Below are 16821 nucleotides of genomic sequence, written 5' to 3'. Positions count from 1 at the left end.
AAAATGAAGACTGAGTGGGGGCTGTGGGAGCATACCACGTTCTCCCAGAACACTGACCTCATTGGGCTAAGCTAGATCCTGGGAAGGGAATTATTGAATTCAGAACCATATAGAGCCTTTTTACAAAAGTGCATTAAAGGAGCATATAGGAGTCAGAAGAAATAAAAATAACTTTTAAAGAGACAAAATATGATTAAGATAATGATCCTTATGGCTCATTCCTTCATAGATTAGGAGAATGAATATCTCGGAAACCAACAATATCTCTGGCTCTGTGACTGAGTTCATTCTCCTGGGCTTCCCATGCCGCAGGGAGATCCGGATCCTCCTCTTTGTCATCTTCTCCCTCATCTACCTTCTGACTCTCATGGGGAACACATCCATCATCTGTGCTGTGTGGTCAAGCCAGAAACTCCACACACCCATGTACATCCTCCTGGCCAACTTCTCTTTCCTGGAGATCTGCTATGTCAGTTCTGATGTGCCCAAAATGTTGGCCAACATTATCTCCCAGACCAAGAGCATCTCCTATGCCGGCTGCCTGCTCCAGTTCTACTTCTTCTTCTCCATGTGTGCTGCTGAGGGCTACTTTCTGTCTGCAATGTCCTTTGATCGGTTCCTTGCTATCTGTCGACCTCTGCATTACCCCACCATCATGACTCACCATCTATGTGCCCGATTAGTAGTTTCCTGTTGGGTAGGTGGCTTTCTATCCATACTGATACCTGCAATTCTTATGACCCAGGTGCCCTTCTGTGGCCCTAACATCATTGACCATTTTTTCTGTGACCTGGGACCACTGCTGGCTCTGTCCTGTACTCCAGTTCCCAAGACTACTCTAACTTGTGCTACTGTAAGCTCTCTTATTATCTTCATCACCTTCCTTTACATCCTTGGGTCCTATACCTTAGTTTTGCGTGCCGTCCTTCGGGTCCCAGCTGGCTCAGGTAGGAACAAAGCTTTTTCTACATGTGCCTCTCATTTCTTGGTGGTTTCCCTGTTCTATGGCTCAGTCATGGTGATGTATGTGAGTCCAGGCTCCAGGAGCCATCCTGGGACACAGAAATTTGTGACCTTGTTTTACTGCATGGCAACCCCATTCTTTAATCCTCTGATTTACAGCCTTCGGAACAAAGATATGAAAGATGCACTCAAGAAAGTCCTGGGAGCACCATCAAAAGAAATTTCTAAAAATACAGAGAAATAAGTTGTCCTATCATTCTCTCAGGAATACCGAATTTCTCTCACTAGAGGGGAAAAAAATATCTTCTGGGCACATCTGAGTGTTTAATTCCTTACTCTCGTGAAAGTGTGACTCATTACACATGAAGAACCCTCATCCTGTCTATTTTTTGTGTTTCAAATTTATCACTATTTTTTCTTTTCCAACTATTGATTTTTCTATAATGAAATATACTATCTACTCATTGCACTAACAAAAATTCAATTGCTTTATTTATAAGATCAAGGACCCAGTATCTGTCACTGAAACAGTAGTGTTTTTCACTTGTGTTTCCTTTACTACCAAGCATTGGTAAAATGTCCAGGGTGTGCAGCAAACGAAAACAGGAAATGATATGGATGCTTCTTACAGAAAATTCTTAGTCCAATTTTGAAGAGGATACATAGAAAGGCATGCACACGTTCACATATGCCAAATCATTAAGTATTCCTTACCCAGACCTGGGTTTCAGCACCTTCTAAGCTTTGAGTAGAGGAACATTTACTGTTGCAGAAAATAGGCATGAGAAACCAGGGAATAAACTGTCAAACAAAGGATGGGATACTTACAGGCAATCAGCATTTATTATAAATTTTTTGACTTGGCCTGATAATCTGCCTCTACTTGGAAATATTCATATTTTAGACCGGGGCACAAAATTTCCTTTTCTGGGGGAAGGGCTGGTTTGTGAAGTCGTCTCCTACATGTTGGAAAAAAAAAGCTAATGATTTGACTGACAACATCCAACCCGGACCAGACCTCAATTTAGTTTTCTATGTAAAAATAGATATCTTAAAGTCTTCCTCCAAGTTATTTTGGCTTTGGGGGTATTTTCTGTAATAGAATATGCTAAATGACAAGGCTTCCTAGACCACAGGAGGAAAATTCAGGACAACCTACAATACTGAAGAATCAGTTTCGCCTTGTCCTCGGCAGATTACTGGGACTGCACCTACCAGGGGTAACTCTACGCTTACATAATCATAACAGGGTTCTTACTTGTATACAACAGAAGCTGACTGTGGCTGATTAAGCATGACAATGGAAAAGATTTATTGATAGGATATCAGGAATTTCACAGAATCAATGAAAGGTAAAAAACCAGAGTTGAGGCTCAGATTCAATGACCAATGTACAAATTATTCTGCAGAACTGGTCTGATGAAAAATCGCCATCACTAGAGCCACACCTGCTGCCATGGGCCAGCAGATGCCAGAGTTTCAACCGCTGTCAATTCTGTGCTAGGAGCTTGTCTTTCCTGCAATAGCTGCACTACCTGCTTCATTGCTATTTTTAATGCCAATGTTTCAACATTGCTGCCCTCCACCCCATTTCCACTTCTTGAATCACTAGCCCCCGAATCAAAATCTGGTGTAGCTGTATCTGCTTGGTGGAACCAAGAGTACATCCCTGTGCTGTAGCTACGAGAAAAGCTAGACGAGTTAATACCTGGCAATAAAAAAAAAATCCAATTATGCAAAGATAAGCTCCAAGCTTGCTAATATTGGGATTCTCCCAGCCATAAAAAAGGACTGAGATCCTAGGCAGCCAAAACAAAAGAAAAACGCCAACTCTAACAACCCATTTATTTGGACTCCCTATCATATCCCTGGGCCATGTTCCCTCTAGAAGTTACACAAGCTAGGACTTAACTAAATGATCCATATTAATAACAGTGAAGTAGAAGCAGGATGAGAAAGGGGAAATAGACTTCCCTATGGGTAGCTGAGGGCTTATCTATCTCATGATGAGTGCTGGTAGAACATACTCTGATTCTGATAAGTTATTGCTGCATTATCTGCAATTCTGAGAATCAGAAGTTCAACTAAAGGGGAAAAAATCATCCACCTTCTAGGAAAGACTCATTAGCTGCAGTCAAATTTAATGCTGCCCACTCACCCTTCTTAGAACTGGTGGAGAGTGGATAAGAAAGATTCTTCACTTACTCTTTTACTCTGAGTCATATTTTTTTTTTTTTTGGCCTGGGAGTAAATGAACCACAATTAACCAAATAAATGAGATTTTTATCTCAGTGTCTGAAAAAGATATTCACATTTTAAAATTAAACATTTTTTTTGTTTTGGTCTAAATGTTATATACATAGAATTTTCAATAACCAGGGCTTGCTTAACTACATTGAGATAAATAATATTCTACATTCTCTAGACTCTTTTTAATTATGCAAGTAATACATTTTACAATTTCATTGTAAAAGACCAAATAGGAAAAAATAATGAAAATCCTCATATCTCCATACTTCCACATACCTGTCTCTTTAGCAATGTGTTCAGTTTGGGTGGGTATATTTCTAGGCCTTTTTCTGTGTGTTTATATACAAAAATATAAATTCTGTATTTTGAATGGCTATATAAATTGGATTATACTTGAAGATTGCTCTATGACCGCCTGGCCCTCACACCACCCCCTACTTTCATCTAAATGTCTGAGAAGGAAATTTCATCCAGCTTCTGAGGGAGCTTCTGACTACTGGTCTGGAACACATTAGGACACTGAAGCTGAAGATACAATTCTCCAGGAAAGACTCATTTCTAAGATGTAGTTCATGGATGTGCGAGAACACTACTTCCATGACATAGTGTACTCAGGAGATTCCTCTGCCACCAAATCAGGATTAAAATGAGGAAAACCTGTGAATATCAGGGTGCAGGTGCCCCTTTGAATCTGTATTTTTGTATCCTTTGGGTAAATACCTAGTAGGGCAATTGCAATTGTTCTATTTTTAACTTTTTGAGGAGCCTCCATACTGTTTTCCAGAAAGGCTACAACAACTGGTCACATTTCAAGTGATCAGTAGCCACATGACCGTCATAGCTATTGTGTTGGATAGTGCAGGTATAGTTTGAGAAGTCTGAGGACTAAATATAGAACTTAAAAATGTTGAGGTTAAACAAATAACTGAACTGTCTTTGTTTTTTCAGAATATAGTTTCTCTGCCTAGAGGGGATAAGTATTATTATTCAAATTTAATCATACCAAGGAATTACTAAATTCTACTCCTGAAACCAATATTACACTATATATTAACTAACTAGAATTTAAATAAAAATTTGAAGAAACAAAAAGAAATGTGACCAGTTCTAATTGAGAAGTGTGCTAAGTTTAAAATTACATACTGATTTTGAAGGCTTAGTATAATAAAAGAATGTAAATATCTCATTAATAATGTTTATGTTGAGTACATGTTGAAATGATACTATTTTAGATAAACTGAGTCAAATAAAATATATTACTAAAAGTAATTTCACCTATTTCTTTTTACCATTATTAACATGGCTACTAGAATATTTAAAATTATATATGTGGCTCACATTTGTGGCTCATATTATATCTTATTAGATTATACTGATTAAGACTGATCTCAAAGAATAGCTTTAAATACCATTAATATGTTGATAATTCTCAGGTTTTTATCTCCACTCCCAACCTCATCTCAGACCTCCAGAATTGCATATCCAATGGCCTACCTGCACCTCCACTTGGACACTTACTCATTGATTTTTAAGTGTATACTCCTATCTTTTATTTCAGTGGACCAATATCAGTGCTTGTCTTGACATAGGATAAGAAATTCTGGCTAATGTGCATAATTCAAATGCAGGTTAGTCTTACTCTGTTACAAGACAATAAGTAGATTCCCTGGTATATTTACTAACAACATATATACATTTTTATATTTTAATTCCTTCTAGGTTTTCATATGGAAATAGCTGCCTTCACTGAAAATTTGGGTATTACTAGGCAAATCTAACTTTGTCTATGAGATCAATTTAGATATGGGACACATAATTTAAACATTATAAGAGAGATTTCCATCTTTTAACAAAAAAGGCAGTGGAAAGTAATTAATGTTAGCTCTTTCTTGAGATAAGTTATAAAGCCTGTCATTTCTACCATCTTCTTAATGCCAGTAAAGGTCATTTGTGCTCCAAGGACATATTTTTCAAGGTTATCAGAGTAATACACTGGCTTGTCCTTCACCCAGGTAATGTCTTACTTCTTATCACACCCATGTAAGAGAATTGTGCGGTCTGACACATCTTCAATTCAAACAGCCAATGGAGATTTGAATCAGTCTTGAGCCTGTCATACTTTTCAATAGTATATCTCGAGGTATACTTCTAAACCAAAATCTTCTTGCCTTTCTTAATGCAACTATTTTAATTTAGTTCTCTAATCATGCTTATTAGAATGTCCCCACACTCAATTGTCTTGCTCTTTAGCTCACCTAAAATGTGAAATAGCTGAAACAGAAACCCTTTACTTCCTTTGGGGTTCTTCCCAAAATTCAGATTAAAAGAAGCCTTCCCAAACTATACTATTTAAAAGAGCAGCCCCCCACTCCCATTATTATCTGTTCCCTTCACCTGCTTTGTTTTTCTTCCAAGTATTTATTACCATCAGAACTATATTGTATTCTAGGGGCACCTGGCTGCCTCAGCCAGTGGAGCATGCAACTCTTGATCTTAGGATTGTGAGTTTGAGCCCCACGTTGGGGGCAGAGATTACTTAAATAAATTAATTAAAAGAAATATATTGTATTCTAGATACTTCTTTCTCTATATCTTTATTTCTGGCTCCTCATACTAGAACATGAACTTCATGAGAGCTAGATATCATTACTATATCCTCAATGCCCAGAGAAATGCCTAACACACAGCAGGAGCTCAATAAATGTTTGTTGAAAGGACTTGTTAATGAAATAAACAATTATTTGTTTTCCTACTATAGAAGAAGCCATTCCGGGTCAGTGAAAAGATAGTATAACTTATATTCCCTGCTTTCAGGAAACTTACAATATAGCTGATAGGAAAGTGAAAAAAAACAACACAAATGATGCTGTAACAAATACCCAAAAGGCAGTCTGATTATGAGTAAACACCGGGCAAAATTCAAAAATGCTATGACTTTAGAAAAGAGTATTATGATGAGTTATAGTGGGCAACAAAATTTCAAGGACAGCATGATGGTGCCTAAAAATGGGCAAGTTATTATTAAAACAGTTTTAAGCTCAGATTGTAAAACTAAGATTGTACTACATTAATCAGGGAAAGTGAATTGACCGTAGTAATTGGGCATATTTTTAATAAGGTTCTAGTTTGAGGACAACTTAAGAGGAACCTTGAATTACATACAAACTAAAGAATTTGGACATGACTAATCACATGCAACTTCTGCTAGCATAATCTTGTCTAACTGCTGACCCTTTCTCTCTAGGGTACCACCTCCCACAGGTGGCTGCTCAAATCACTGTCTTCAGACTTTTCAGAAGTCCTTTCACATTGGTATTGTTCTCTTCTTCAGTGCCACTTGGTTTTTGTTTCTTGTTCTCAAATGTCTTATCGTCTCCAACTCACCGTGCAATAAGATCATTATAACAGGATAAATAATTGGCACTCTTTTTATAGTCATCTGTTATTACTATTCCCATTTTCTATGCATTCCACAGGTCTGAAGGCTCATTATTCCCCATTTGACTTTAATTTTCTTGGGTGCTTTTCTTGTTTTGAGTTCTTATGCTGTTTTTAAGGCCAAGTTTTCTTTTTGGTGACCTAAGCTAATGGCTGCTTTTAGGTGTTCTAAAACTGCTGAGACAATGGTTTTTCAAACTTTTTTGACCACAACCCACGGGAATAAATTCATCCAAAATTGTGACCAGTACACACATTCATATACAACTGAAACAGAAGTTTCTTAAAACAACACCATCCTTATCACAAATAATGCATTTTTTAAAAGATTTTATTTATTTATTTAAGATAGATAGAGACAGCCAGTGAGAGAGGGAACACAAGCAGGGGGAGTGGGAGAGGAAGAAGCAGGCTCATAGCGGAGGAGCCTGATGCGGGGCTCGATCCCATAATGCTGGGATCACGCCCTGAGCCGAAGGCAGACGCTTAACGACTGTGCCACCCAGGCGCCCCACAAATAATGCATTTTTTAATAAAATTTTATTATGTTATGTTAGTCACCATACAGTACATCCCAAGTTTTTGCTGTAAAGTTCCATGATTCATTACTTGCATATAACATCCAGTGCACCATGCAATATGTGCTCTCCTCAATACCCATCACCAACCTATCCCATTCCCCCACTCCCCTCCCCTCTGAAGCCCTCAGTTTGTTTCCCAGAGTCCATAGTCTCTCATGGTTCATTCCCCCTTCTTTTTACCTCCCCCTTCCTTCCTCCCTTTCTTCTCCTACTGATCTTCCTACTTATTATGTTCCATAAATGAGTGAAACCATATGATAATTGTCTTTCTCTGCTTGACTTATTTCGCTTAGCATTATCTCCTCCAGTCCCATCCATGTTGCTGCAAATGTTGTGAAACCGTTCTTTTTGATGGCTGAGTAATATTCCATTGTATATATGGACCAAGTTGGTACAGCCACTTTGGAAAACAGTGTGGATGTCCCTTAAAAAATTAAAAATTGAGCTACCCTATGATCCAGCCATTGCACTACTGGGGATTTACCCCAAAGATACAGATATAGTGAAGAGAGGGGCCATACGCACCCCAATGTTCATAGCAGCATTGTCCACAATAGCCAAATTGTGGAAGGAGCCAAGATGCCCTTCTACAGATGACTGGATTAACAAATAATGCATTTCTAGCCTACTTTATCCCATTCCATTTCTACGGACACATTTCATAAAGCCTCAAAATGAATAACTGCTGGGGTGATTCATTGCCTCTAGATAGACTGACAGTATCTGTGGTCTCTATGATCAACAGACACCTTTCTAATCAGACTGAAAATTATTATTTATATATTCTTTGCAGGAGGATGGTTAAATTAGTTAGTGATGCCATTTGGAAAACTGTGTTCACAGAAAACTAGGACTCAAAACAGTTTTTTCTCTTTAGTCTTTTCTCTTCCGATGTTTTTCTCACCATTGAACTCATAAGTGTCTTCTTATGGTCAAATGCTATTTGCTCAATATTATTATGATCATCAGAAAAGCTCATTATTATTCAAATTTAATTGTAATTTGTTTACCAAAATAATCATTATAATCAACAAAAATTGATTTCAAGTGCTTAGTCAACGAACAGTTCTATCTTATTCACCTCCCGTCAGATTTATAAATGTAGTAGCTTCTGGAAAGTTTGTGTGCTTTTCTTCCTTAGCTTTTTCATTCTTTTCAAAGGTCAATGGTTTCAGTTGTTGAGTGTCATTAAGTCTAAGATGATTAGAGAAACACTCCAGATCCCTCTTATGGCAGGGACTGCTGTTGCCCACCCAAAGTGTATCCACCTTTTCCTTAGTCCAGGAAACCTGATTCGTTCAGAGTAAGAATGAGTCCTGCTAAAAACATTCACTTCTTCAGCCTCCTTGCAGCTAGTATGGTCATATGACATAGTTCTTGCCAATGAGGACTGGGGTTTCTGGGGAGGCTTTTGCTTTCCTGGAAGTTGAAATAGCAGTTTCAAGTTCCTCTAACCTGGAATGGGGAAATGCCTGGATGTTTAGCAGCCATCTTGTAACCATGAGTAACAAATATGAGAATGAGGATTTATAAGCACTGATCCAACACAGAGCAGTATATAAATAATGTGTGCGTGTGTGTGTGTACACATATGTGTTTGAAACTTTATTTTTTAGAGCAGTTGTCTTAGGTTCACAGCAATTTCCCATATGCGCCCTAACTCCACACATGCATTGCCTTTCCTATTATCAACGTCCCCCACCAGAGTGATACATTTGTTATAAGTGATGAACCCACATTGACACACAATCACCCAGAGTTCATAGTTTACATTAGGGTTCACTCTTGGTGTTGTCCATTCTATGGGTTTGAACAAATCTATAATGACATGTATCCACCAAACAAAACAAAATAAAAAAGAAATTGGGATATATCCCCAAAAATCTGTGTAAGTAGAGAGGAGATTAGGATTGATGGACTTATGGAAAGGAGGGTTAGGTTTCCCTTTACAGGTACGGAGTGCTAGGACCTGGACAAAAATGATCAGTGAAGATGACAAAGGATCACAGGGAAGATGCCACAGAATTTAATGACAATAGGATTGTTAAAATCTTAGGTTCAGGTTGTAGATCAGTGGAGCCATTGGCAAATAAGTACAGCTAGAGCTAATTTAAAAGGAGGTCATCAAATTTAGGATCAAACATTTGAATCGAAGTAGATTTTCATGAAAAAAATATCCAGCAGAAGGTTGCAGTTATTTGACTAGGATTGAAGTAAAGCCAGTATTGGCGTTATCCTAGGAGAAAGTTTTAGCCCAAGGTCTCCTCATGAGGTGCAATACTTTAAGTTAAATGACTACTCCAGAAAAAAAGAAATTGGAGAATAAAAATCACCTCTGGATAATATTTATCCAGAATTTTACAGAGAACTATGAATGTAAGTGAACCCTAGACCTGGACAGTAGTGATCTCACAAAGTCTATAGCTCTTTGGCCTACGTGGAGTATTAAGTAACTTATGTGTATCTGCATATGGAGGATTAGACCTACCTCCTAAAGTGAAAGCATTGGCAAAATGTGAGAGTCAATCAAGTCAATATAACCTTACTAGGTACCCTAGTTGGTGTCCAAAACCATACTTGGAATTATGGAATATACCAAAGCAGTGCTTTAAAATTGTCACTGATGTTGAAGGTTTTTTAAAAAAAAAACTATGTGTAATTATTGGTTAATTATGCACGTATTTGCAACACATTCAACATTTGCTATGCTCCAAAAAAATAAAAACAAACCAAAAAAACTGGCTCTGATGAAAGCAGAATTTGAAAATTTTGAAATGCATCAAGTAGTTTGTAATGAAAACCAAAAGATAAACTAGAAACTGAGTCATAAAGAAATACATGAAACTCTTACTAAGTTGTATTTCAAAATAAAGTCTATCTAAAGTACAAACATATCTGGAACATAGCAGCAACAACTTCCTACAATTCAAATCATAAGTGTGATGAATTTTTAAAAATCATCTTCCCAATATATGAAGATAAAATCAAATGAAGGGAAAAAAAGCATAATCTCATTTGTTTTGTTATGTTCCACTCTCCTAAAACATTAATGATGCAGTATATTAAATTCAACTTTTGAATCCTTTAGACATTTCCCAAAATAACACATTCATAATTTTCTTCAATGCCTCCTTCATATCTTTATTTCGGAAGTTGTAAATCGGGGGATTAAAGAATGGGGTTGCCAAAGCATAGAACAAGGTCACAAACTTGTGCATCCCAGGATAGTCCACAGAACCTGGGCTAACATACATCACCATGACTGAGCCATAGAACAGACGTACCACAGCAAGGTGGGAGGCACAAGTAGAGAAAGCCTTATGCCTTCCTGAGCCTGGGGGTATTTCCAGCACCACACTCAGGACACAGATGTAAGTGCCAAGGATGTATGGGAAGGTGAGAAAGATGATGAGAGAGCTAATGATACCACAGATCAGAGTAATTCCAGATACTGAAGCACAGGACAATGCCAGCAAAGGTGCAAGATCACAGAGAAAATGGTCGATGGTGTTTGGACCACAGAAAGGCACCTGAGATATTAGAGTCAAAGGAGTCAGTAACCAGAGAAAGCCCCCCGCCCAGCAGAAGACCACTAACCAAGCACATAGGGGGTAGGTCATAATGGTGGAATAGTGCAAAGGTCTACAAATGGCAAGAAATCGATCAAAAGACATCACTGACAGAAATAAGCCCTCAGCAGCACACATGGAGAAGAAGAAGTAGAACTGGAGCAGGCAGCGGGCATAGGAGATGCTCTTGGTCTGGGAGATAATGTTGGCCAACATTTTGGGCACATCAGAACTGACATAGCAGATCTCCAGGAAAGAGAAGTTGGCCAGGAGGATGTACATGGGTGTGTGGAGTTTCTGGCTTGACCACACAGCACAGATGATGGATGTGTTCCCCATGAGAGTCAGAAGGTAGATGAGGGAGAAGATGACAAAGAGGAGGACCTGGATGTCTCTGCGACAGGGAAATCCCAAGAGGATGAACTCACTCCCAGACTCAGACATGTTAGTAGTCTCCAAGGTCCTCATTAGTCTGACCTGTGGAAGTGACAGAGACAGTAGGAACCACAGAAATATTTACACTATTTTTCTTCTTCCTGGTAAAGCGATACATGTTTATTTTCCTCAATTCAGGCTTGTGATATTACTATCTTCCCTTTGGAAGTGTGAGTTGTTCTTTCCTCTTCATTTCCTTCCTCCCTTATTTATTCAATAATAATTTATTTTGCATATATTCTTGCCAGGCATTCTTCTAAGAGATAGGAAGAAGACGATAAATAGAAACGTAAAGTACCTGTTCTTTGGAACTTATGTCAAATATCTTTTGTTCAAAGCAACTTCAAACAATACATGCGTGGCTCCAGAATTTCTACATAAAGGGAGTTTAGGAGCTTCAATCTGATTGGAAGAGAGCTAAGTAGATTTACCTTGGAACCTAATTTGCATAAAAAGGAAATTGTTTTTATTTAGATTATACGTCCATTTGTGGCAACTTCTTGGAGAGCTGATACAGAACATGGAGTGATGTTAGCATCCCTCCACCTATATCATGGTGCTGCCACTCACACAGTAACAACAGCATATGACAAATCAAAACAAAATAATTTCTTGTCATGTAAGACATGATTATACTCAGAAAAAATAAGGAAAGGCTTTTGAAAAGAGACATGGACTTTAGCAAAAGAGCAGCAGTGGAGGCAGAAGCTTAATAGCATATAATAATAATGTGAAAAGATTTGGATACAAGACGTTATGTTTAAAGAAAAGTCCAAGACAGTGGAAATTAGAATACTTGTAAGAATAGTGAGATAAAAATTTCAAAGATGGGGCCATGCGGCCAAGGTCTAGTTCAGGCTTAATTTCCTAGTCAGTGGAAAACAACTGGAGCTAGTCTAGTAGAAGAGTAAAAGGATCAAAGGTTTATGGAAGCTACACTTGTAAGATAAGTTCTCAATTAGAAGGTAAAGAATTTAGCAGGAAACTATTAGAAAGCTATTTCAGTAGACCAGGGAAAAAGCGTGAAGAGTCTGAACTAGGGTACTATAGAAGCAAAGAGATAGCAAGAATGGATTCAAGAGACGTGCAATGGTAGAAACCTAAGCTCGTGGACTTTAAAATCCGCAGAGGCAATTAAATGCTGCTCAAGGAGCCAAGAAGACACAGAAAAGTGAGACTGCCTATTCCATTTGCCCGTCATACTCTTCAGCTCTCTTCTGATTATCCTTGACTATTGTATTTCATTAACTAAATTAGCTTCCACTTACAGAGTTTTCTCCTCCTACAAGCCACACACAATGGGTGTTGATTTGCTGTTGTCACCTGTGTGAAAGAGCATAGAAAACAAGAGAGTTGTCTAAATTATTGCCACAGTGTCAAAGAAAAATGATCCCATTTACCTATCAGCTGAGAATACAGTTCTTTTGAAGATGAGCTGCAAAGACAAGATGATAACTTGACAAAAACATTTCCCTAATCCCATGTCTAATGTGGTTTATATAATAGAAATGGTATTTATAAAGGAAAATAATCATGAATTTTTTTGCCCTTTTTCATAGCAATATATACAACAAAATGGACACTGAGACAGGAAAGAAGTCACTGTTCCATGTGCCCAGACGTACTTATCCCAATGCAGCCCAGAAGTCAGGGTGTCAGCTCCTTGGTAGAACACTTTTTGGTACCTTTTTTACAAAGACCCCTTTCAGGTTTTACTCAGAGAATAGAGCAAGGCACAAATCTCTCCCTCCCCCATTACTTATCCCTTCCAGACTGTGAAGCCTATCTCCAGAGACCTCAACCCCAGGAGCAATGGAAGCAATTATTGTGCATCATACAAACCCGGGGCATGTTTCATCTTCAGTGATTATCATATTGGAGATGAAAACTACATGAATGTGCACACACTCATCTGTGCAATCACACACACACACACACGCACACACACACACACACACGCACACACGCATACACACATTCTAAACTATCACAGTATTATTCCCTCCAGAGTTCCCTCTCCTAAACTTAATAAATTACTTTTTAGCTAACAAAATTTTTTGAAATGATATGCACATTACTTTCAAGCTTTGTTAGAAAGAGTCTCCCATTCCTGTTGTCCAAACGGCAGTTTAAAGATCTTGTCCACCATATACAGAATGAGCTTATCCTTAAACATCCACAGAGCTACCAATTTCCATTGCCACCAGCAATTATTAAGAGTCTCAAATTCTCCACATCTCAGCCACACTTGTTATTCCCTCCCTTCCTCATGTCCTTTTTTTTCTTTTCTTTTTTTTTCTGACCTAGACATTATGAAGTAGTATCTCACTATGGTTTTGATTTGCATTTTCCTAATCACTTATATTAAACCTCTTTTCATGTAACTATGCCTAACCCAACATCACAAGTATTTATGCCTTTTTTCTCAGAGAGTTTTACAGCTTTATCTCTTACATTTAAGCCTATGGACCATCTTGAAATAATTTTTGTATGTGGTGAGAGATAGGAGTCCAACTTCATTCTTTTGCATATGCATACCCAGTTGTCCCAGCACCACTGTTGAGACTATCCCCCACCACCACCACCTAGGGACTTATCTCAGCACTCTTGTTGAACAATAAACAATAAATATAAGGATTTATTTCTGGATTCTCAATTCTAAATATATATGTCTATTATCATGCTAGTACCACCAGCTAGTACAAGATTATTGTATCTTTGTAGTAAGCTTTGAAATCAGGAAGTGAGAGTCCTTCAACTTACCATTTCCATATGAATTTTAAAGTCAAGTCATTAATTTATTTTTTTTAGGTAAAACAAATGATACACTTTATGTATTTTCACTAAGTTTTTCACACATAATATTTTATAACTTTATATAATTTTCTAAAGTTATCCTTCCCAAACTTAAAAATAACAATATTAATGTGATTGGGCCTAAGAACACATGAAGTAAAAACTTAGAGAATTGCAAGGAGGGAGAAAGAAAGAAATCCACTATTATGGTTAAGTTAAACATCTCTTTTTCAGTAACTGATAGATTAGGCAGGCAGAAAATCGGTAAAGACACCGTTTACCTGAATAGCACTATCAATAAACCAAATCTATATGACATTTATAAAATATCCCAACCAACAACAGAATACACATTCTTCCCGAATGTGCATAGAACATTATTCGCCAAGATAGACCATATTCAGGGCCACAAAACACACCTTAACAAAGTTTAAAAGAATAGAAATATTACAAAGTATGTTATCAGACCACATTGAAATTCAAGTAGAAATCAATAACAGAAAGATAACTGGAAAATTCCCAAATATTTGGAACTTAACATACTTCTGTTCTACACATGTGGCAACAAAGCCGTCTCAAGAGATTTGAAACCATTTTAAACTGAATGAAAATGAAAATATATCCCATCAAAACTTGAGAGATGCAGCAAAATCAGTATTTAGAGGGAGGTTTATAGCATTAAATGCATCTATTAGAAAAGAACAAATATATAAAATTAATTATATACTATTCTACCTTAGGAAATCTAGAGAAAGAACAATTTAAGCCTAAGACAAGCAGAAAAAATTAATAAAATTCAAAGCAGAAATCAATTGAATTGGAAACAAAAAAATAGATAAAATCAATGAAACAAAAACTAGTTCTTTGAAAATATTATTAAAAATTAGTAAACCTCTAGCCAGGCTAAGCAAGTTTAAAAAAAATGGAGCAAGAAGATGTAGATGGACATTAAAAGAATAGTAAAGAAACTATAAGTTTATGTCCGCAAATTTAATAATTTAGATGAAATGAACAAATTCCTCAAAAGACACAAACTATAATTCACACAAGGAGAAATAATCTGAATATATCTATATGTATACATCTAGTACCTATTACTATATATTTAAAAAGTACAATAAACTTTAAAAAACATTATCAACAAGATCAAATGATTTTACTCGTGAATTAACAAATAAATGATACCAACTTTCCTCAATATATTTCAGAAAATACAAACAGAGGGAACATTTCCTAATTCATTCTATGGGCTCACCATTATACCATCATCCTATTCCCAAATCCAGATAAAGGCATTACAACAAAGGGAGAGGTACAGGTGGAAAATAAGCACATGAAAAGATGCTCCACATCACCCATCATTAAGGAATTATAAATCAACATAATGAGATACCATGACAAGCCATTAACAAGAACGGCCAAAAGCCAAAAACTGAGGATAACAACTGCTGACAAAGATGTCAGCAACAAGAACTGCCATTCACTGGCCATTCGCTGGGAATGCAAAATGATCCAGCCACCCTGGAAGACAATCTGGCAGTCTCCTCCAAACTAAACTTAATTATACCATACTATCCAGCAATTGCACTCCCAGCCATTCACCACAGGCTGATTCAAAAACATACGCCCACAAAGAAGACCTGCACACAAATACCTACGGTAGCTTTATTCGTAATTACCAAAACCTGGAAGCAACAAAGAAGGCCTTCTGCAGGGGCATGGACAACGAACTCTGATACACCTATACACTGGAATATTTTTCAGTAAAAAGAAATGAGCCATCAGAACATGAAAAAAGATGGAGGTCAAGTCATTAATTTCTGTTGAAGATAACTCAGGGAGTATTGCCACTGAATAGTATTAAATCTTCCAATCCAATTATAGGATCTTTATTTATCTATAGTAACTTCTTGCAACAATGTTTTGTAGTTCTAGTCAGTATTCAAGTCTTGCCTTTTTTTTTCTAAAATAATCTGTCAGATTTTTATTCTTTTTGATATTATTGTAAATAGAATCAGGATGCCTTATATTTCTTTTTCTTGCTGAGGCTTAGAATTTTTAGTACAATGTTAAATATAAGCAGCAAGAACATTTATCCTTGTCTTGTTCCTCATGATAGTGGGTAAGTCTTGAGTATTTCACCATTAAATGTAAGGTTAGTCATGGGTATTTTATAAATGCCCTTTATCAGGTTCAGGAAGTTCCCTCCTATTCCTAGGTCGGTCAGTCTTTCTTTTTCTTTCTTTCTTTTCTTTCTTTCTTTCTTTCTTTCTTTCTTTCTTTCTTTCTTTCTTTCTTTCTTTCAGATTTTTATAATGAAAGAATGTTGGAATTTGTGAAATGCTTTTTTGGTATCTATTGAAATGATCATATATTTTTGTCCTTATTCTATTCATACGGTAAATAACACTAAATGCTTTTCAAAGTGAAATAACCTTGCATTCCTGTGATAGATCCCACGGGTCATGGCGTATTAACCTTCTTATATATTACTGGATTTGTTTTGCTAGTATTGTTTTGAGATATTTTTTGTCTAGCTCATAAGGGATATTGGTCTGTAGTTCTATTTACTTCTTTACTTGACAACTTTGTCTAGTTTCAGTCTCAGACTAATACTGGCCTCATAAAATGAGTGAGAAAGATGACTTCCTCTCCTTTATTTTTGAAATTCTCTTCCTCCATTATTACCTCCTTTTGTGTTAAATATATATTTCTTAGTATACCACTTTCATTCCCCTTTTGTTTCTTTTGGTGTATTTTTAGAGATATTTTCTCAGTGGTTCCATCTT

General features: G+C 36.9%; 2 protein-coding genes across 2 annotated transcripts; one reads left to right on the top strand and one right to left on the bottom strand.

Annotated features, from left to right (window-relative positions):
* The first annotated feature begins 238 nt into the window (after positions 1–238).
* Positions 239–1207, top strand: LOC123786818 (olfactory receptor 11G2-like). Its single transcript, XM_045789171.1, has one exon. The coding sequence runs from the start codon at positions 239–241 to the stop codon at positions 1205–1207; it is 969 nt and encodes a 322-aa protein (XP_045645127.1).
* Positions 1208–10300: 9093 nt separating this feature from the next.
* LOC123786773 (olfactory receptor 11G2-like) lies at positions 10301–11269 on the bottom strand. Its single transcript, XM_045789136.1, has one exon. The coding sequence runs from the start codon at positions 11267–11269 to the stop codon at positions 10301–10303; it is 969 nt and encodes a 322-aa protein (XP_045645092.1).
* Positions 11270–16821: the final 5552 nt, after the last annotated feature.

Source organism: Ursus americanus, chromosome 9 (genome assembly GCF_024610735.1).
Source record: "Ursus americanus isolate L20-20 chromosome 9, mUrsAme1.1.p, whole genome shotgun sequence".
In the NCBI taxonomy this organism is placed as follows: Eukaryota; Metazoa; Chordata; class Mammalia; order Carnivora; family Ursidae; genus Ursus; species Ursus americanus.
The sequence above is the reverse complement of the archived record's forward strand: the minus strand, read 5'-3'. Positions and strand labels throughout refer to the sequence as shown.